At 42.3% G+C, this 20,049-nt stretch overlaps 1 protein-coding gene across 2 annotated transcripts in view; it reads left to right on the top strand.

Annotated features, from left to right (window-relative positions):
• The window catches only part of ADAM19 (ADAM metallopeptidase domain 19), a 55,737-nt gene that overhangs the window by 15,592 nt on the left and 20,096 nt on the right, over positions 1-20,049 (top strand). For both annotated transcript variants that reach the window (XM_080987990.1, XM_080987989.1), the window contains exons 4-10: positions 9,173-9,251; positions 10,738-10,814; positions 14,106-14,298; positions 15,021-15,086; positions 17,823-17,894; positions 18,800-18,966; positions 19,964-20,048. In XM_080987990.1, the coding sequence (XP_080844116.1) occupies positions 9,173-9,251; positions 10,738-10,814; positions 14,106-14,298; positions 15,021-15,086; positions 17,823-17,894; positions 18,800-18,966; positions 19,964-20,048 (739 nt within the window). The remainder of the gene's footprint in view (positions 1-9,172; positions 9,252-10,737; positions 10,815-14,105; positions 14,299-15,020; positions 15,087-17,822; positions 17,895-18,799; positions 18,967-19,963; position 20,049) is intronic.

The following is a 20,049-nucleotide window of genomic DNA, read 5'->3' as shown; positions in this document are numbered from 1 at the left end:
TTCTTATTTTAAAAACTGGTAGATCTATACATGCCACAAAGAAAAGTTGTGAGAAGAACAAATTGCCCTATTAGCCCCCCTGTGACTTTTGGGCTTTGCATGCTTTGGGGCACATCTCATTGCCCATCAGCGTTAACTCTCCCTGGCAGTTCTGACACTTTGAGACAGCTTGGCTGAAACATGGTTGACCCAAGGAAAGACGTAAGTGTTTGCAAATGACACTAAACCTTTTGCAAAGAAGAGAATCCTGAACAATTCATCCAAGGGCTGCTGGCTTGCATCATATTCCTGACTTGAGTCCCAAGAGAACTTATGAAGAAAGTGTGATATGTAACTCCCAAAGTTCATAAGCCAACTAAAAACCTCAAACTTTAATTATTTTACAGAATTTGAACATTTCCAATCCCATGTGATTCTGGAATTTAAAAAGCAGTTCATTACTGGCATATACTGCATGGGTGGGATGGTTTTGTTTTTCATAACAAATGGTGATTTCATGTTATTGGAGTAATGCGGCAGAGCAAAGTCAAATTATCACTCACTTGAAGGCATTTGTACTGCAGCCAAAAGGAATCACAGCAGTGTAGGAACTGGGATTTGGGTCCTAATCCAACAGTGTATAAAGCATTGCTGAGAAATAAATCCTTCCTCTACTTCCAAGTATTCTTGGCAAGCCATTTGGGCAGGTTTATTGTTTCATATTAAGAATTTGCTGTCAGTGGGCTTTTGCACATGCGATTTTGACCTCATTTTGACATACCCCTGTCAAATTCAATGAATTGATATTGGATTTTGACTGTCATACTTGTATGCACCTATTATTATTATTATTTTATTTTAAATGGGAGCAGTTTATTGAGGAAAGGATATGGTCAACTTAAGACAAATACATTATTCTTAAACAAAAATGCTGCTCCAACTTGTTCAGACCACTAAGGTGAAGAGTCCAGGGTTTTTTATTTACAGTTTTAAAAAAAATAATTTTTATTAATTTTCTTTTCTCAAAACAAATATCCAATATCATTGCTGAACATACATTTTTCAATTTCCCCCCTCCCTGTTGACTTCCCTCAACTACCATTTCTGGTTTATTACATCAGATGATACATTCTGCTGTTTATTTACAATACTATGTTATCACATTGTTGTACTACTTGTTCTCTGTAAATAAAATTGTAAATGTTTATTTAAATCTTGCCAGCAAGACCATTTCCTTCTGTTGTTTCTGCAAATATATTGTAAAGGGTTCCCATTCTTTTTCAAAGTCACTATTGTCCTTTTCACGCAGTTTGTTGTCAGGATTTTTTATTTACATTTATCCCTTTATCCAGAAGGATGCTGATCCACTGATACAAAATTCTATCGTCACCTGAAATCTTACACTTAATATGGATAGCCTGACCACTGTAGACCATGTGTTGGTAACCTCAAGACTGGATTACTGCAATGCACACACCCTGAAAAATAAATTTGACAAATGGAAACCAAATAATAGAGAATGATGTCTTAGATTTGACCCCTCTATGTTGTCTCTTAGGCTCCATAACATTTTCTGCAACCACTATCATAAAGGGCAATCCATCTTTCTTCCATCATGGGACTCAACACTACATATGCAAGGTTCCCAGGTGCTCTCCTAATATACATATATATATATTGTAAGTGCAAAGGACATGGACACATTCCCAGTTTGATGATGTCATAATAATAAATAGCCGTTGTCAGGAATTACTGAGGTGGAGGAAGCTCCTGATCTGTTCCATTCACTTGCTTATTCCATTTATCCACTGGGCTAACAAGCCAAGTCATCAATTACCCTTTCACATACTCTTATAATACTTTGTTTCTGTTGCTGTGAAAACTATGAATATACAGTATCATCCACAGCAACAGTCCCTATTGTTCAAAAGTATTTTTGTGGGTTTTGGTTTTACATTAGATTGAAGGTAAATTTCTCAAATTAATCCAGACCCTTGAATTCTGAAAACTCAAAACCGTTTATTTATTTATTTGTTTGTTTGTGCTTTTGTATATTTCAGTTCTCACCTGCTTCCCTCTCCTTTCTCCTCCCCTGGAAGCTGCTCATAGTTTTTCAGTGAGGCTGATGTTGTGACTTCTTATCAGTTTTTCTCTCTTGAGCTGTACTTTCTCTTTCCTGATTTGAAATTGTCCCCATTTACTCATTAATCTGTATTGCTGGATTTCTTTAAATTATAGCTATGCTTCTGTCTTAGGTTGAAGACCTAGCCAGTGCTGACTGACATCATCTAGTGTGAATGAAAGCAAGACATGCAGTATTTTGTATCTCTTAGTTTCTGTTCATTGGAATTTCATCTTTTATTTCTCTCTTTGGACTTTGAACACATAGGAAAATAGGAGCCTACCTTATACCCAGTCAGATCATTGGTCCATCTAGCTTAATATTATCCACACTAATTGGTAGCAGCTCTCCAAGGTTTCAGGCCAAGAACATTCCCAGTCTTGCCTGGAGATCCTGAGGATTGAATTTGGGGCTCTCTGGGGTGGTAGAGCACAAAGGATGCTCTGCCGCTGAGCTACGGTTATGTTCTTATGTACTTTTTGTTCGTCTCCTGGAACCAGAGGTAGGATAGCTCTTATGGTGGGGTGAAACAACTTTCTCTGATGAGAGCAAAATGATGAAGTCAAGGATGGGTGTAGGAATGGTGCAGATACCAAGGAAGCCCATGCAGAGGGGACACCATTTGAGTTGTTCTTTAGGCATTAAAATATTCTGGGATGGTGCTGAGGGAATGTGCCTTCCCCTTCCTCAGTCCTTGCATCCCTCTGACCAAGAGGGATAGCTCAGTTGGTAGAGCATAGGACTCTTAATCTCAGGGCTGTGGGTTTGAGCTGCACCTTCGGTGGAAGACTCCGCACTGGAGGGGATTGGACCAGATGATCATTGTGGTCCTTTCCAACTATGGTTCTATGATGCCATGAAGGCATGTTGGAAAGTATGGATTTATCTCTCCGTTCTGGTGGAGGCTTCAGTCATGTAGGGGGCTGATGAAATCTCCAGAAGAGCCACGCGACAAGGGAGCTGCGATGTATGTGCCTCTGTTCCCTTGTTGCCATTCGGATGACACAATGCTCTTTTCTAACCTAATTTCCATCTGCCTCATACATAAAATATTTGACACTCCCCACCCTATACCACAAAATAGAAGCCTCTTCACTGCAGGCACTTTTGCTGATCTGCCCCATGGTGTTAAGATGGAGGATTTGTTAGGAACAATGGTATCATTGACAGAGCCGAGCCGAGCCAAGAGGGCTCTGAATGGGGCTGGAAACGAGACTTTAAGACATCTGTACATTGTGGCTGTGGGCCAGGCCCTTGCTCACTCCTTGGATCTGACCCTGCTCCTGAGGTTTGCAGCTCAATGAAAACTGGCAGCAGCTGTCCACATACAGCCTGCATCTACACTTCAGCAGCAGGACACTGAAAACTGCAGGCAGAAGCAAGCAGCCTGCACCCACAGAAGTTATTCTTTCAAAGCAAACGCTGGGTGCATGCTATGTGGGTGTATCAAGGTCAGCTTTCACTTGCCTAGATATGGGCCAGTGATTTTTTTCTTCTGGGTTAAAGCTGCAACCCTCCACATATTACCAATATAAAACGGGTTGTGTGTGTGTGTGCTCCAGCCATTTCTGAAATCACATCAGCTTTGAAAAACAGTTCCAGTTTTGTTGTTAATCTTATCAGCAGAAGCAGCTTCCTTTCTGAAGATAGAATATGAGATTGAAGCCAACAGCTGGCAAAATGCTATCAGTCCCCTACAACAGGGTTGGGCTGATGCACAAACTACTTTTTGAAATCACTGGCTGGTCAGTCTTTGTTAGAGAATAGAGCCTGATCTATGGGGCTGACACTGCTTTCCTGCCAGGTAGTCTCAATTTGGCTGATTTTTCATGACATTCACTGTCATAGTTAACTTGTATTCTTCTTTAGGGCCATTGCCTGTGATGCTGGCCTATTAGTCAGCAGAACCACTTAGTGATTTTCATCCCCTTGGCAGAAAAGAAACAAAAAGTATTTTTTTTTTGGGGGGGGGGAGGCAGAGAATCTGAACCAAGTGGCTCATATTACTTTATCACAAGAGAAACTTAGAGCCATTTCTGTACAGTATACTGGAAGTGCCTAAGGTCTGCAGTAAATGCATATGTGAGTTTTAATAGCAGAGGTAATGAGGAAGCGTTTTGTATGTTGTGAGTTGCTTGGGAGTGATTTCTTGGGGGATCCATATTGGTGGTGTGGCCACCTGGTGGCAGGTGGGACCAAAGCCAAAAGTGGGCAGAGGCACCCATCTCTTCCTCCCCCACCTCTTTCTCTCTCTTTTGTTCTCTGTGCCCTCCTCTTGCTTTGGTTCTGTGGTGGGTGGAAAGAAAAGAAGCTTCTCCTTCTTCCTGACCAGCATGAAAACCCAACAGGTTGGGAAGTCATCTCTGGGCAAGGGGATGGCACGGAAGAGGATGGAGCAGTGCTAAAGAGGAGCAGTCATGGCAGAAAGGCACTGGGACCTGCATCCAGTCCAGGGGTCGGCAGTTCCCCACTCCTGTTTTAGTAGGGGTGACAAATAGACATTTATTTATTTAGGCATTTTCAGAACTGTACCTTCATCTAAAACATGGACCTCAGAGACCTGTTGTACATAAAAATCAGTCCAAATCTCTACTATGTATTTGTTTAAAGAACCAAAACAATAACATCTGAGAAATAATAAACCAACAACTATTCAACGAGCAAAAGTTAGAACTAATAGTTTGGAGTGAGATAAACCATGAGCCCAGGTTCACATGTAATGCTATGCAAACCTGTGGAATAGTGTTGGGTCTCACGAGAACAGCACTAATGTTGCTGCAGTTTTTACTGGTGCTCATTCAGGCTAAGCCATGATTTGGCTTAGTGCCAACGTCTGAACCATGTCACAATCATGTGTGTGTGTGCAACTTATAGCGCACAAAGAAAAATGTTTACCACAGCTGTTTGTGATATGAACACATTGGTCAGCAAAACCTTCCTCTTTCAAATAAATAATAACACATGCAAAAAGTTGGCCAAATGACCTCAGAATTACATTGCTGCTCATGTGTTAGATTGCCATTTCAGTGTTTGGTTTTATTTTATGCTGGATTTAACTGTAGATCCCAGCCAGGCATTTGTTTAGTGTCCAATTAAGGATGTTTTATTTTTGTATTCATAAGCATGAAAGGGTGTGGCTCATAGCCATTAAGTTAGCTTAACCCTGCTTATTTTGGGTCCATGGGTTTGACAATAAGAACATAAGAATTAGAAAGGTCTGTTTTTGTTTTTTCAAAAAAATATAGGGATTGCAAATAATCTCAAAACAACATATGTTCCAGACAGTAGGATGACCTCTGGAGGTGGGGAGTACACAGGTAGGGCTCCTTGATTGCACCATGGGATTTCCCTCCTCTTAAATTCCTGATGTAAGAGCTGTTGTGCTGGATGGCCCATAGCCTCTACCCATAGGAAAAATTAGAATCTGTGACTTGCCTTGTTTCAGGACTTAGCCCAATTTGTCACGTGCTGGCCACATTTGTACTTACCGTTAGGTCCTTCACATCTTGCCCATACTCGTTAACCACAGCATGACACATTTAGCGTTTACTGACGTTTGTGTGGTAGGCTGACAAAAAATGGAAACCAGCAAGTTACAGTAACTGAAAATTTTCATTTTGAATATTTTTATCCTGACTTTTAAAAAATAAAAATACCACATGATTACTTGTATTTTGGCTTCTCTAGAATAAGATTCATACTCAAGACCAGGCTGGATTATTTTGCTGCTTGAGGCAAAACTACCGCCCTCACTGTGCCCGGCCCCCACTTTGCAACTGGGTGCCTGCCACTTGCTGTGGCTTGGCACTCACTGCCCAGCACTCGCCACTGTTGAGTGCTCAACATGTCCTGCTACTCCACCATGGTGGCTGCGCCCCAATCCCCCAGTGGGACATAACGGTTCTATTAAGCTGCACCTGATCTTCTTGGAATATACCGTGTAAAGTGGAAATGGCAGGACTTTCAGAGCGATGGGATCTCAGTTGATCTTGAGGCCCTGGTAAATACCCACCCTCCGAAGTTAGCCTTGACCACAATAATATTAAGTTTGCGTTAGTAGGGCAAAACTCAGATTGTTGGGTTTTGTTTGCTCGGTGTAAATAACCCCAAAATTTCCTGTTTCTTTTGTAGTCTAAAGAATGGCATCATAGGTTGGGAAACAATAAGGGGAAATGGAGTGAGAGACACACAATTCAGGGAATGTATAAACAATATCCATTGAGCTTATAGTGTCCTTAGTGTCGTCGTACATATGCCAAGGTGCAAGTCATAACTCAGTAGCTTTGAATCTATCCGCTTTTAATCAGTTGTCCAAAGATGGGAGGAGATGAAAGATTTTCAAGTAAAATGAAGTTCAAGTGAACAGGCATAGGGGTACAGTGTTATATGTATGGGTAAGTTAGGTAACTTGGAGATGCTGGTAGTTGTGATTTGGATGAATGGTGATCTGCATATGCCAGTTCATGAAAGAGCAATGATTTTATAGCTCTCCTGACAATTCATTGCCTATAGGAGAGAGCCAGTGTGGTGTAGTGGTTAAGAGCGGTGGACTCATAATCTGGTGAGCCGGGTTTGCGTCTCCGCTCCTCCACATGCAGCTGTTGGGTGACCTTGGGCTGTCACACTTCTCTGAAGTCTCTTAGCCCCACTCACCTCACAGAGTGTTTGTTGTGGGGGAGGAAGGGAAAGGAGATTGTGAACCGCTTTGAGACTCCTTCGGGTAGTGATAAAGCAGGATATCAAATCCAAACTCTTCTTCTATTAGGACAAAATGGTCATACTCAAGCTCTCAGCTGATGTCAACTGGCCTTGGTTATCGGTGTGTCAGTTATCACATGCTCTTGTCTTTGACTTTGGATATACCTACATTACAAGTATTTGTGTTTTCTACCAGTTTGTTATCAGCACCCACCCAAAAAAAATGGATATTGTTGTTTGGTAAGGCTGAAAATTCTGTTTAGAGATCCCTCTTCCCCACCCTCATCCTCACAAAACTACAATTACCAAATTCTCCTGTCACAGGGAATGACTATTTTGTTTCAGTGTGTACTACAGATATATTGCTCAAATATACTTTCATATTCTTGGTCTCAGCCCAGACTTAAGAACCACGATATATACGTGTGTGTGTGTGTGTGTGTGTGTGTGTGTGTGTGAGAGAGAGAGAGAGAGAGAGAGAGAGAAACTAAATGGGATAAATTTTCACAAAATTTATAAATAGAATGGGAAAAGTGGGTAAATGGGGCTTTGTCTCCTCTCATAATATTAGAATGCTAGGTCCCCTGTTGAAACTGATCGGCAAACAAAAAAGTACTACTCCATTCAAATTCTAAAATTCCATGTGACTTCCATGTTTTTAGTTATAGTTTCACATGTGCAATTGAACTGCCAACTTGGAAGAGCTTATACTGGTCAAACCCTTTGCATATCTGTGAAGTGCTTCCAGGAGTCACTTCTTCTTCTTCTTCTTCTTCTTCTTCTTCTTCTTCTTCTTCTTCTTCTTCTTCTTCTTCTTCTTCTTCTTCTACCTCATCTGGGTTTACCACACCTGAAGCAAGTTTGGCATAGCCTCTCCTAAGACCATTGCTTTCTCTGAGCATATTGCTTATTTCAGTTTCCTGGCAGCTAATACAGTTTGGGTGGGGAAAATAATTGTTTCTTGCTTTCCAGACCATGACAACATAGGAGATAATAGAGAGCTTACTTTGCAGTATTTTTTGTTTAGGGTTTTTGTTTTATTGTGGCTATCTGTAGTCTGCAGTTGCAAGGCTTAGTGTTCTGTATCAGCAAAGAAGGCCAGGGAAGCCAAATTAATTTTGCTGGAGTACAGTAACGATAAAAGGTTGCCATATTGGCATTAGTTGGCTTTATTTATCTCTAGAGCACATTCAGTATACAGAGGTACTTTTAATATGGTAACCTTCTGTGAAAGACATGCAACTAAGAGCTAACAGCTTACCCTAGGCCAGACAGTGAACAATACAACTTTTGAAGTTAACTTAAATGATGATCCTTCTGAAGGGAGCGAATAAAAGAGATGCATTTTCCTTTATCTCTCCTGATGACTCACAGATCATGGTGAAGTGCCAGAGGCCATTTGTCGGTGAATACCAGACTTCCTGCAAAGCCTCAAAAAGCCTATCTTTCCCCTAGTTGCATTTGTGTATTTTACTCAGCTTGATGGTACAGATTGCGGGTTATTTTAGCAATAATAGTGGTGTCCAGCGGAACAGGACAGCACTGCCCACTTGGCTTCCCAACATGGAACTCACTGCCAATAACCAAGAAGGAAAAGGGTGAGTCAGTGGGAAGGTCAGCGCACTGCAAATGGGCTGGACTGGCTCTGCTGCTGTGCTTGCACAGCACCAACCTCTGCCCCGCCTCACCTTTCCCTCTTGGTTACCAGCAGCAACCTCCACACTGGGAAGCAAGGTGAACAATGCCACCTCCACTCCACTCTGCCACGCCAGCTGCATCTCCAACAATATATTGTACAGACCCAAAAGAAGATTTGTTGTTGTTTAGTCGTTTAGTTGTGTCCGACTCTTCGTGACCCCATGGACCAGAGCACACCAGGCACTCCTGTCTTCCACTGCCTCCCGCAGTTTGGTCAGACTCATGTTTGTAGCTTCGAGAACACTGTCCAACCATCTCGTCCTCTGTCGTCCCCTTCGCCTTGTGCCCTCCATCTTTCCCAACACCAGGGTCTTTTCCAGGGAGTCTTCTCTTCTCATGAGGTGACTAAAATATTGGAGCCTCAGCTTCAGGATCTGTCCTTCCAGGGAGCACTCAGGGCTGATTTCCTTAAGTATGGCTAGGTCTGATCTTCTTAAAAAGAAGATCCTGTACTTTTATTTATTTTTAAGATTTCTATTTTCTACATACAACTTTGGCAGGCCCAAAGGCCACATGGCAATGTTGTTGTTTTTAAAAAAAAGCTTTTGTAAGATATTGGTGTAAGCCTTTAATGATGTATGATAGGAAGATTTCACAGAGGTGGACAGTTTAGGTAATGACATGCAAAATATAATTCTTTCCTGCTCTCTCCTGTCTCTCCTTTGTTGCTGGCAGGCACCTCTTTGCACCAGGCTATACGGAAACGCATTATACTAAGAGCGGAACTCCCCACACTGTGACTTTGAACAACACAGTAAGTATTGCGTGCCCAGCCGCAGAGTCTCCACCCCAGGGAGCCTAACTGACTAGAGGGAATAGTGAATGGAGATGACAACTGTAGGTTGTAGTTGGTTTCTCCTGTGCAATAGGCAGAAGAACCAAGGCAGCCCAGATCAGTGCATTCACGGTAAGCAATTAACTATGGTTTGCTATGATGTGTGAACTGGGCCATACGATTAAAACTGGATTGGCTCTTGTTGGCTCTTGTTCCACCATGGCAGGTCACACTTCTTCTCAAGAAGTCCTCTTGAATCTAAAACTGGATATCCACGAGCTGGCCTCTCTGCTCTTGTCCTCTGCTAAGAGGGATCTGAACGTTGGTTATAGTCTCAGTTCACTGCAAAGCTAGCCCTTGCCAGCTGGCTCATATCCAGCAGGACCTTCTTCATGAATTAACTGAGTGGAAATGCTTTGACTGGCTGGCACTTCACCGAAACAGTGCAAAAATTCATATTGCTAATTAGATGATTAAAAAATGAAAAAGCTCATGTCTATGAGCTCATCCTTCTTGATGCTGCTTCCTCTTCCCTTCCTCTAGGCTTAAAGTTTCATAAGAAGAATTACTGTGGTGGAATTTTATTGACAATTGGGTTGTAAAGCGCATTTTTCTTGCCATTTGTAATGACAGGAACCTGCTACAATAGGGCTTTATCACTTCATGCCATGTGGGTGTTTTAAAGATCTGAAAAGTAACAATGCTCCGGGAACCATTTGGAGTGAGCGGTAAAGTTCATATTGATTTCAGTGTGCTTTGGATCTGGCCTTTAGGCAGGCTTTCAAAGGAATTACGTTCAATAATACTGCAGGACTCAATAGTATTATGCCAAAATGAGAGGTTATGAGTAACTGATCTGTACTTTATTCACACCTGAATATTTCTTCATGAGATTATAGAATAGGAACATTTCATTTATCTGTTACATTTATATTCCACCTTTCTTCCAAGAGGCTAAAGGCAACATACAAGGTACTTGCCTCCATTCTTTCCTCACAGGAAACCGTAGAGATAGTGACAAGCCCAAGGTCACTCAGTGAGTTTTGCAGAGATTTGAAATTGGGCCTTCTGAGTCCTAGTCCCAGCATTTTAACTGTTACACCAGACGAGCTGCTTACAGTGGTGGAATATACCTAAAGAAAAGGAGACTTGAATGTATAATTGTTTTCCCCAAAATAGTACATGTACATTCCCAGATGGAAATGACAAGGTATTTATACTCAAGCCATGTGCTTTAGCCACATCTACCCTTCTTGGGGTTTCAAAGCACCTTAGGTTTCATTGACAATAAAGGAAAAAAGCATATGAACTATGGACTTCTCATATGCAGGGTATTTTGGGGAGCAGGTGGAGAGGAATCTATACATTTTGCTATCCTCTTCTTGCATCAACCATCAAGGGGAGTTGAGGAGGAAGAATAAATTTACAGAATAATACCTTGACAGTCTTTGTTCTGTCCTTCCAGGATCATTGCTTTTACCATGGTACTGTGAGAGAGGTAGAAGACTCAAGTGTGGCACTCAGCATATGCAATGGTCTACGGTAAGGTCAAGCTCTTCCTTAACGGTAAAGGTAAAGGGACCCCTGACCATTAGGTCCAGTCGTGACCGACTCTGGGGTTGTGGCGCTCATCTCGCTTTATTGGCCAAGAGAGCCGGCGTACAGCTTCCGAGTCATGTGGCCAGCATGACTAAGCCGCTTCTGACGAACCAGAGCAGCACACGGAAACGCCGTTTACCTTCCCGCCGGAGCGGTACCTATTTATCTACTTGCACTTTGACATGCTTTCGAACTACTAGGTTGGCAGGAGCTGGGACCGAGCAACGGGAGCTTACCCCGTCATGGGGATTTGAACCGCCGACCTTCTGATTGGCAAGTCCTAGGCTCTGTGGTTTAACCCACAGCGCCACCCGTGTCCAAGCTCTTCCTTACAGAATCTCAAATTAGATTAGTTCTCTGGGATCACAGGGACATTCTGATAGTCTTGTAATTCCCTATCAGACAATATGGCAATGACATGTTTTTTTAAGCCATTCATTAGTTATTTTTTAGCCATACATGGAGGAATGGTGACAGATGTTAATGGGCATTAACTATGGCAGCTTTTACACATCCATGAACACAGTCTTAACAGTGAGTTTGTAAGTGACTGTGGAGGCCAATTCTGGGTCTACACATCCTTCCCCTGTGGGGGCATAGGTTTTCAGGCAGGAGTTGATCATGGTGAGGATTTGCCAAGCATGCCTTCCTCTTAACACATTTCTCCCTTTCATCCTGAGTTCGTGTTTCTTCAAAGCCCATGACACCTTTGGTTAAGGCTGTTCTCCAACTGGAGTGTTCGCAGGCCAGTGTTTCCCAATTGTTAGTGTTTATACTTCATTTTTTTAAAGATTTGCCTTGAGAGAGTCTTTCAACCTCTTTTGTTGACCACCAGCATTACGCTTTCCAATTTTAAGTTCAGAATAGAGTAGTTTCTTTGGAAGATGATAATCAGGCATCTGAACAACATGACCAATGAAACAACTTGAACTGGACTTGGACTACTGAGCTACACTGTTGGTAACAGAATGGTAGATTTGATTTGTTTATTTATTGCACTTATATCCTCCTTTTTTCCTACAATGGAACCCTGTGCAGCAGACATGTGGTTCCCAAGTGGTCTCCCATCCAGACACTGACCAGACCTAGACCTGCGTAGCTTCAGCAAGACCATGCCCTGATCTAAGCCACAAGAACAGTTCTTATGTTGCCCCAGCTCAAACTTAGAATCCCCACATAATTGTAGGGTTGGAAGGGACCACAAGAGTTATCTAGTCTAACTCACTGCAGTGCAGGAATCTTCTGCTCAACATGGGGCTCAAACCTACGACCCTGAGATTTAAGAGTCTCATGCTGTACCAACTGAACTATACCGAAACGACAAATGACATCAGTGAGGGATCCCCAGAAATGTACATTCAAAAGGAGGTTATCTGCATTAAGATTTTCACCTCCAAGCACCATTTGAAGAAATGTTCATTAGGTACTCAAGATTCTGTTCCTCTGAATTCTATCTTACATAAAATCTCATCATCAATAGACTCATTTCAGTATCTTCAGTTTCCACCACATGCTTGCTTTCCTGCCTTCTTAGAATCTTATCTCTTTATCTCAGCAGATTATTCTGAATTTCTCCCTTTCAGTGCCAGCATTTTATAGCAATCTTGACATACATGCTTCTTTTGAAAAGCTGTTCTCTTCCATTTACCCCTCGCAAGAACAGAATTCTCTAACATCCCATGTTAGCCACAAGTCTGTTGTACAGATACGCACATATTTATTCCACATGAGATGATTTGACCTCCTGAAATGACAAGTTAAAGAGATTATTTTTATAAACAGGACGTGGTTTCCTTTTGGTCACCTTTATTCAAAGCCATTTGAAAGCTGGGCTGCCATCCAGCCAGGAAACAGTTTTCGCCAATTTTTATTTCCCCCCCAAATCCCTCAATGACCTCAAGTCACTTTAATGTAAACAAACTGTCCAGTAGTGTAAACAAAGCAAATCCTGGCCATTTATGGCTGACATAATACACAGAGCCCACACAAAATAGGAAGCATCGCAGGTGCATGCTGGCCTACTTTCACCCTCCCCCCCCCCACATTTTCCAGTACTATATTCCTGGCTGCAAAATGACCATCTGAAACCTCATTCTTCATTTACAGTAGAGTTGGTCCATGTGCTGGCCAGTATCCTTGATATTGTTCTAAGTCCTTTCAGAATTACTGGAGGAATACAGAAGCTAAACACTTGCATATGTTTGTACTTCTCAAGGGGGGGAAGTGAGCAGGTGGGGAAGGGTGTAACGATCTCTAAGGCCAAACACTTCTTCCTTGGTACAATGCACTCAAAACAATCTCATTTGAGAAATTGTTCCCAGTCATTCTTCATAAATAATAACTGGGAGAGCAAAAACACCCAATTTTATATAGGCAATTCTCATGAAACAATACTAGTTTCCTTTGTTGAAAACAGGCCTTTCTGTAATTTGTAGTTGAAGTGATCGCAACTAAAGCCCCTTTACTGAAAATAAGTGCCCAGAGTATTAATAATAAGGTATCCTAGTGCTGGCTTCTGCTAGCACAGAATATGACCCCATGTGTTCTCTTACCCTTCCGTGATCTTAGGTAAAGGTAAAGGGACCCCTGACCATTAGGTCCAGTCGTGGCCGACTCTGGGGTTGCAGCGCTCATCTTGCTTTATTGGCCAAGGGAGCCGGCGTACAGCTGGTCATGTGGCCAGCATGACTAAGCTGCTTCTGATGAACCAGAGCAGCGCACGGAAACGCCGTTTACCTTCCCGCCGAAGCGGTACCTATTTATCTACTTGCACTTTGACATGCTTTTGAACTGCTAGGTTGGCAGGAGCTGGGACTGAGCAACGGGAGCTCACCCCGTCATGGGGATTTGAACTGCCGACCTTCTGATCGGCAAGTCCTAGGCTCTGTGGTTTAACCCACAGCGCCACCCGCATCCCTTCCGTGATCTTAGGCCTTAGCAAAATGTGCTGAAACTTTCTTTTATACAAATTCAGTAAAAAATTATTCTCCACAACATACACCAAGCTAGGTGATTATTGGTTTGTATTCATAGAATCACTGAGTTGGAAGAGACCATGAAGGACATCTAGTGCAACTTCCTGCAAATCCATGAATCTTTTGCCCAACATGAGGCTCGAACCCATGACCCTGAGATTAAGATTAAGATGCTCAAGCGACTGAGCAATCCCAGAGGAATAATGAAGTGTAAATACTTGCCTTCCATAACTTCTGCTTTATTGATTTTGTCTTCCAGTGGCCTTATAGTCCTGAGCAACAACCTCAGTTATGTCTTGGAACCACTGCCTCATAGCCATGAGCAACACTTGATCTACAGGTCTGAACATCTCAAGGTTGCCAGGGGTACCTGTGGAAACCAGCATTCAGGATCAAAGGCTATGGATTGGCTTGGAGAGTTGACAAGCCCAGCAGCATCCAGTTATCGCAGGGTTAGTACTTCGGAATTATTCCGTTGCATCCCAGAAGACATCTGTTTTGAAAGCTCTAAGGAAAGCAACGATTCTTGCTTAAATGTTTAAAGTACTTCACTTGTATTATCTCAATAATCATGGGAACAGCAGTATAAAAAAGGCCGCATCATTATTCCAAGATTACAGATGAAGGACTGAGGCTAAAAAACAGTGATTTGCCTTAGGTCCCCCCCAGGAAAATGAAGTCTGAGCTAAGAATCCATAACAGAACTTCTCCTTCCTCTTCCTTGCCCACATGCCACCTAGCCAGTGTGGTGTAGTGGTTAAGAGCGGTAGTCTCGTAATCTGGGGAACCGGGTTCGCGTCTCCGCTCCTCCACATGCAGCTACTGGGTGACCTTGGGCCAGTCACACTTCTCTGAAGTTTCTCAGCCTCACTCACCTCACAGAGTGTTTGTTGTGGGGGAGGAAGGGAAAGGAGAATGTTAGCCGCTTTGAGACTCCTTCAGGGAGTGAAAGGCGGGATATCAAATCCAAACTCTTCTTCCTCTTCTTCTTCAAATCTGAGCTGAAGAAGTGGGGTTTTCTCTTGAAATTATGAGGACTACAAACAGTTTCTAATTATTTCAGCATATGTGACATTTTTGAACCTGACAAAATGAGTACATTTTAATAAAAGTGGTTTTTGAATTTTAAAGAGCTTCATGAAACAGTTTGGGATATGTACTTTTGCCACCATAGGTGAAGAGGGATGACCAACAGTCTATGAAATACGTGGAGCTCCTTCTAGTGGCTGATTATGCAGAGGTAAGAGGGACGTGGATTTATACCAAATCCAGAATCAAACCCAGGATAGACAGTTCAGGGCCAAACTACTTATTACATGTGAGATCAATGATCGGACCTTCTGGTGATTTGTCTTTTTACTTAAAAGGAGCTGTAGGGGGATCCTGCATCCATATCCCCATCCCTTTTGGTGTTAATAGTAACTTTGGAGGCTGCTTTAAAGTAAAAATACAGAAAATTATGACACAAAATCAAAATATCCTGCGTGATATGTTAATTGGACCTGGTGAGCTACCAAAAATAGCAAAACAGGAATGTTTTGTCTTGGATTGTTTTATTTGATGTTTTAATGTGTTTTAAAATGCTTTGACATTTTTTCTCAGAAATACAAAGCAGTATAGAAATAAAATGAGTATAATTTATGTGTGTTTTCCAAACCTGATTTAACAATGCTCCTTATCCCAGATCTGTATACTTCTCTTCTCCTGTTCTTTTAGCTGCAGACCCTTCTGCTAAAACATGTAGCAAAGGATCAAACTGTATTGAGAGCACTCATATATTTCATATTGTGTATGTTAGCAACTGACAGAAATGTAAAAACATCCTGTCTGCATGTGCCTGGAATCTGTTTCTAATCATTGGCCTGGAGCTAGTTGGGTCTTTGTCTTGTTAACCATCCCCAAGAGCATTAGGTCATTCACGCATCTTTTATTTTAATGGCTTTTTCCCCTGGCACACTCTTCTCCTAAGATTTCATCGCTGCTCATATAATTTATGTTGGGGTAACTTGATCCTCTCTGCATAACTGGATCTCTTCATAACTGTTGTTTTCCCACTTGCAATTTTGCAATTGATGTAAAGGGCACATTCCTCCTGTTGTGACATATGTGTGTGTCTGCACACATGCACATACACACAAGGCTTCCATTATGCTAGAGTTTGTGTCTCTGAATCCTCTGTGCATAAATATCATGCATAACTATTGTGTTTAGTTAATCACAACTAGTGCCATTTGGATTTTACAACCAAAACTGCAATCCCACTTGGGCCAAATTGTTCCAATCAGAGTAGACAAACCACTGCATTTTTCTCACCCTTAGAAAGTGGTGGGGTACCTCTGGCCCACTGATCTAACTTGTAGACCTGGCAGGTCTGTTCACTTGCTCAAGTCATGGCCCCCTGCCCTACAAATATGGTGCCAAGTGTGAGGCAGGAAAGGATGTGGCTACCTGTCAAAAGCAGGGTTTGGAGCAGTGTTTCTCAAGCTTGAGTCCTCAGCTGTGGTTGGACTACAAATCCCATCATCCCTAGCTAGCAGGACCAGTGGTCAAGGTTGATGGGAGTTGTAGTCCATCCACAGCTAGTGACCTGAGTTCAAGAAGCACTGCTCTAGAGGCACTATTAATCAGCTTGTCATTGACACCTGCAAAACTCCCTGCCTATGCTATTGTGGTTGGATTTCAAATTGTACAGGCAAAGGAGAACATTTCACCTGGTGATATTGTAATGTCAGGTGATTGACAGGTAGGCACTGAGAAGCTGAGCAGGTGGTGTGAGAAAAATAACATTCTGGGTTTTCTAGTTGTTTTCTCACCCTCCTTTTACTAGACAAAGTGAATACAGAAATGCATAAGGAGACATCAGAAAGAAAAATAGGCAACCTTTTCCCCAATCACGCCCTAAAAGGGGGGCAAATCCATTTCACAAAACAGACCCACAAATGGTCGTTGCTTGGATCAAGCAACCTATGTTCAGTTAACAGACAATAAGACAATATTTTAAGGGACATGCACATCACACCCATTTTTGGGTGGTGTTTTTTTGCAGACACCACAAAGCAGAAGCTACATCTGCTCTGCGGTGTCTGCAAAAATCAGCATGGCAATTTATGGAGGTTGCTATGCAAACATCTGGATGGGATAAGTTGCCCCGAGGCTAGTGTGGGTGATGCAACCAGCAGAGCTTGAGGGACAGGGATTAGAACACTAATTACTAGATAGCATGCTGTGCATATGAGGAGAATACAACTAATCCTGCCAAAAACTTATAGGCGGCATTTCAGGATAATGTTACAACTGTGTTTGGTCATGTGGGACAGGGAGATTGTGCTCTTTTTATAATTACAAATAGCCTGATACAGAGGAATACTCAACACTGGTTAGTGGGCAGTCAGCTGCAGCAAGAAACCATTAGCATCTATGCCATCTGGACTGTACTTTCATGAGCCCCACTAATCTGTCAGGGGTGAGAGAGGTGACACTAATTCTGCTAGGACAGGCAGGGTGACCAGAAGAGTTTCTAGGCTCTGCTGTGCTAAGAGCTGGTTTTGATTTCAGTGCCATTCTGATGTTGCTGTGTAAGCCACATCATAAGGGCTGTGTACCTCCATAAGGGCTGTTCACCCTTTCCATTTCTAAAATTAGAGATTATTACAGCGGTGCCTGAAATGCACAAAGGTGCCTGAAATGTGCTCCAAAAATTTGACCATATAAAGACTATGCTGAACTTTTTATCTAAAGAATTCAAAAAATTATTTAAGTGTTTTCTGGAAGCGCAGAGTCCAAGGAAATTGTTAAAGCTTGTAAATGTTCGTGGGATAAATTGAAATGTGAGTTTCAAATCCCTGGTAGTTGGGCAGTAAAAACAGGCAGCTCCCCTAGTGAGTCAGGGCCAGAATCTCAAAGGAATAAATTTCACAGAGTTAGGAATGGCAGTGATATTTTATGGAATAATTCTGAAATGCTTTTCCCTCCCCAGTTTCAGAAGCATAATTATGATCTTCAAGCAACCAAAAATAAGTTACTGGAAGCTGCCAATTATGTAGATAAGGTGAGACCAAATAGCTACGTTTTATGAGAAAACTGCTTTTATTTTTTTAAAGAAAGATGCCAAATGCTAAGGACTTAACTACATGCTTATAAGTGAATATTCTCTTTTTAAAAAATGAGAAAAGAGTTTGGGGAGTTTCATTTGTTGTTAAAAAAAAATGGCGGGGGGGGGGGGAGTGCTAAACTTTCAGCCCTCCCATCATTCCAACTTTCATCCCAAGGTCGCTGTTCTCCTGTGAAGTTCCAAATGTGTATTTGAATAATTTTAGTAGTAGCTTTAAGAAAGATATGAAACTTAAGAGAAACCAATAATTAGTTAATTTAAGATAAAAGTGTGTATTGGCAACAAATAATATATAAATGAAATAAGGAATGGACGGGAGGTTGGGTCTATAGTCTAAGGAGCACTTTTTGCTTTATTGATTTGTAGTTAATATTGTCTTTGTTACTGTTTTGTTTGTGTTCTTGTTTTGTTTTTCCCTTTTTTGCTGTATCAAATAATAATAATATTATTTCAGAGGACAAATTTGTTGTATGGGGGAAAGCCACTGCAGGGGACATTTGAAGGAGAAAAATGATTGGCATGTGAAAAGATTAAGAACCTAACCCTATGCTGTTTTTTTCTTTACATCCCCTCTCTTCCCAACTGCTTTTCCAAATATTTAAGCAATCAGTGGCAAATTCTGAGCGTTTGCATGTAATGTCTAGTACAGCTTTAAGAATCACAAAGAATTCAGTTCCAGCTTTTGCTGCATGTTTTATGTACATTTATTTCCCAAGGAGAGCTAAGTAAGGAAGAATGTGGTGTACTGTATTCTAGGAAGATGTAACTCACATTGGAGCTATAATATGGTAGAAACAGAGGCATGTGATTAATTCTAGCTCTTCTTTTCTCCAACCTCTTAGTTTTACAAATCTCTGAACATACGAGTTGCTCTGGTTGGGCTTGAGGTTTGGAATGACCACAATAAGTGTGACATCTCTGAGAACCCACATTCGACCCTGTGGTCTTTTCTTGCTTGGAGGCGTAAGCTGCTTATGTACAAAAAGCACGACAATGCCCAGCTAATCACGTAAGTTGTTTTTATAGGAATAATATGACCGCTGCTCCAAGTTCTCTAGTTACTAAATGTGAACTGGTACTGTTCTATGCAACTGTGTTGATACTAGTCACACTTTGGCTGTGTGCCCCCCTCCCTGGTATAAAGGACCAAATGCAGATCCTGTTTCAAAAATACCTGCAACAACTTTCATGTCTTGCCAACCCCTTCTGTAGAAGATTTGCATTGGTTCGTATTGACTTGTAACTTTTGGAGAAAGCAATGCAAGCTGTAAGGTAAAGGTAAAGGGACCCCTGACCATTAGGTCCAGTCATGACCGACTCTGGGGTTGCGGTGCTCATCTCGCTTTACTGGCCGAGGGAGCCTGCTTACAGCTTCCGGGTCATGTGGCCAGCAGGACTAAGCCGCTTCTGGCGAACCAGAGCAGCACACAGAAACGCCGTTTACCTTCCCGCCAGAGCGGTACCTATTTATCTACTTGCACTTTGATGTGCTTTTGAACTGCTAGGTTGGCAGGAGCAGGGACCGAGCAACGGGAGCTCACCCTGGCACGGGGATTCGAACCGCCGACCTTCTGATCGGCAAGCCCTAGGCTCTGTGGTTTAACCCACAGTGCCACCCGCGTCCGTAATGCAAGCTGCAAGCTTAGGCTTAATTTCCAGATTTGCCTCTAAAATGTAACTGCATTCATAAACCAATTCAAAAGGCTGTGGTTTGTGTGAATCCTTTAATGTTTGCAGTGTTTAATGAACCACTGGAATCATTGCTGCTTATTGGAACGGTGCTGGGGTATAGCAGGGTGGTAGTGAGATCAGGGCAGAGTGGGAACACCTACTGTATGTGGTGACCCTACCAGAGCACTGCACAGCCCCAACCTCGCTGCCACCCAGCCCTGTCTAGGTTTGCTTGCAGTGATGGCAGTGGAGAAAGGGCAGCACAGACTCCTATGGAATGCTGGGCACTTTGACAAGCAGCTCTTCTCTGCAACGTCTCTCCAAATCTGTTTCAGTGGGATGTCCTTCCACGGTACTACAATTGGCTTAGCCCCCTTGATGGCCATGTGTTCTGTCTACCAGTCTGGAGGAGTGAATATGG

Source organism: Podarcis pityusensis (assembly GCF_964106645.2).
Source record: "Podarcis pityusensis genome assembly, chromosome: 2".
NCBI classification, from domain to species: Eukaryota; Metazoa; Chordata; class Lepidosauria; order Squamata; family Lacertidae; genus Podarcis; species Podarcis pityusensis.
Note: the sequence above shows the minus strand (reverse complement) of the source record. Positions and strands in the feature narration are given on the sequence as shown.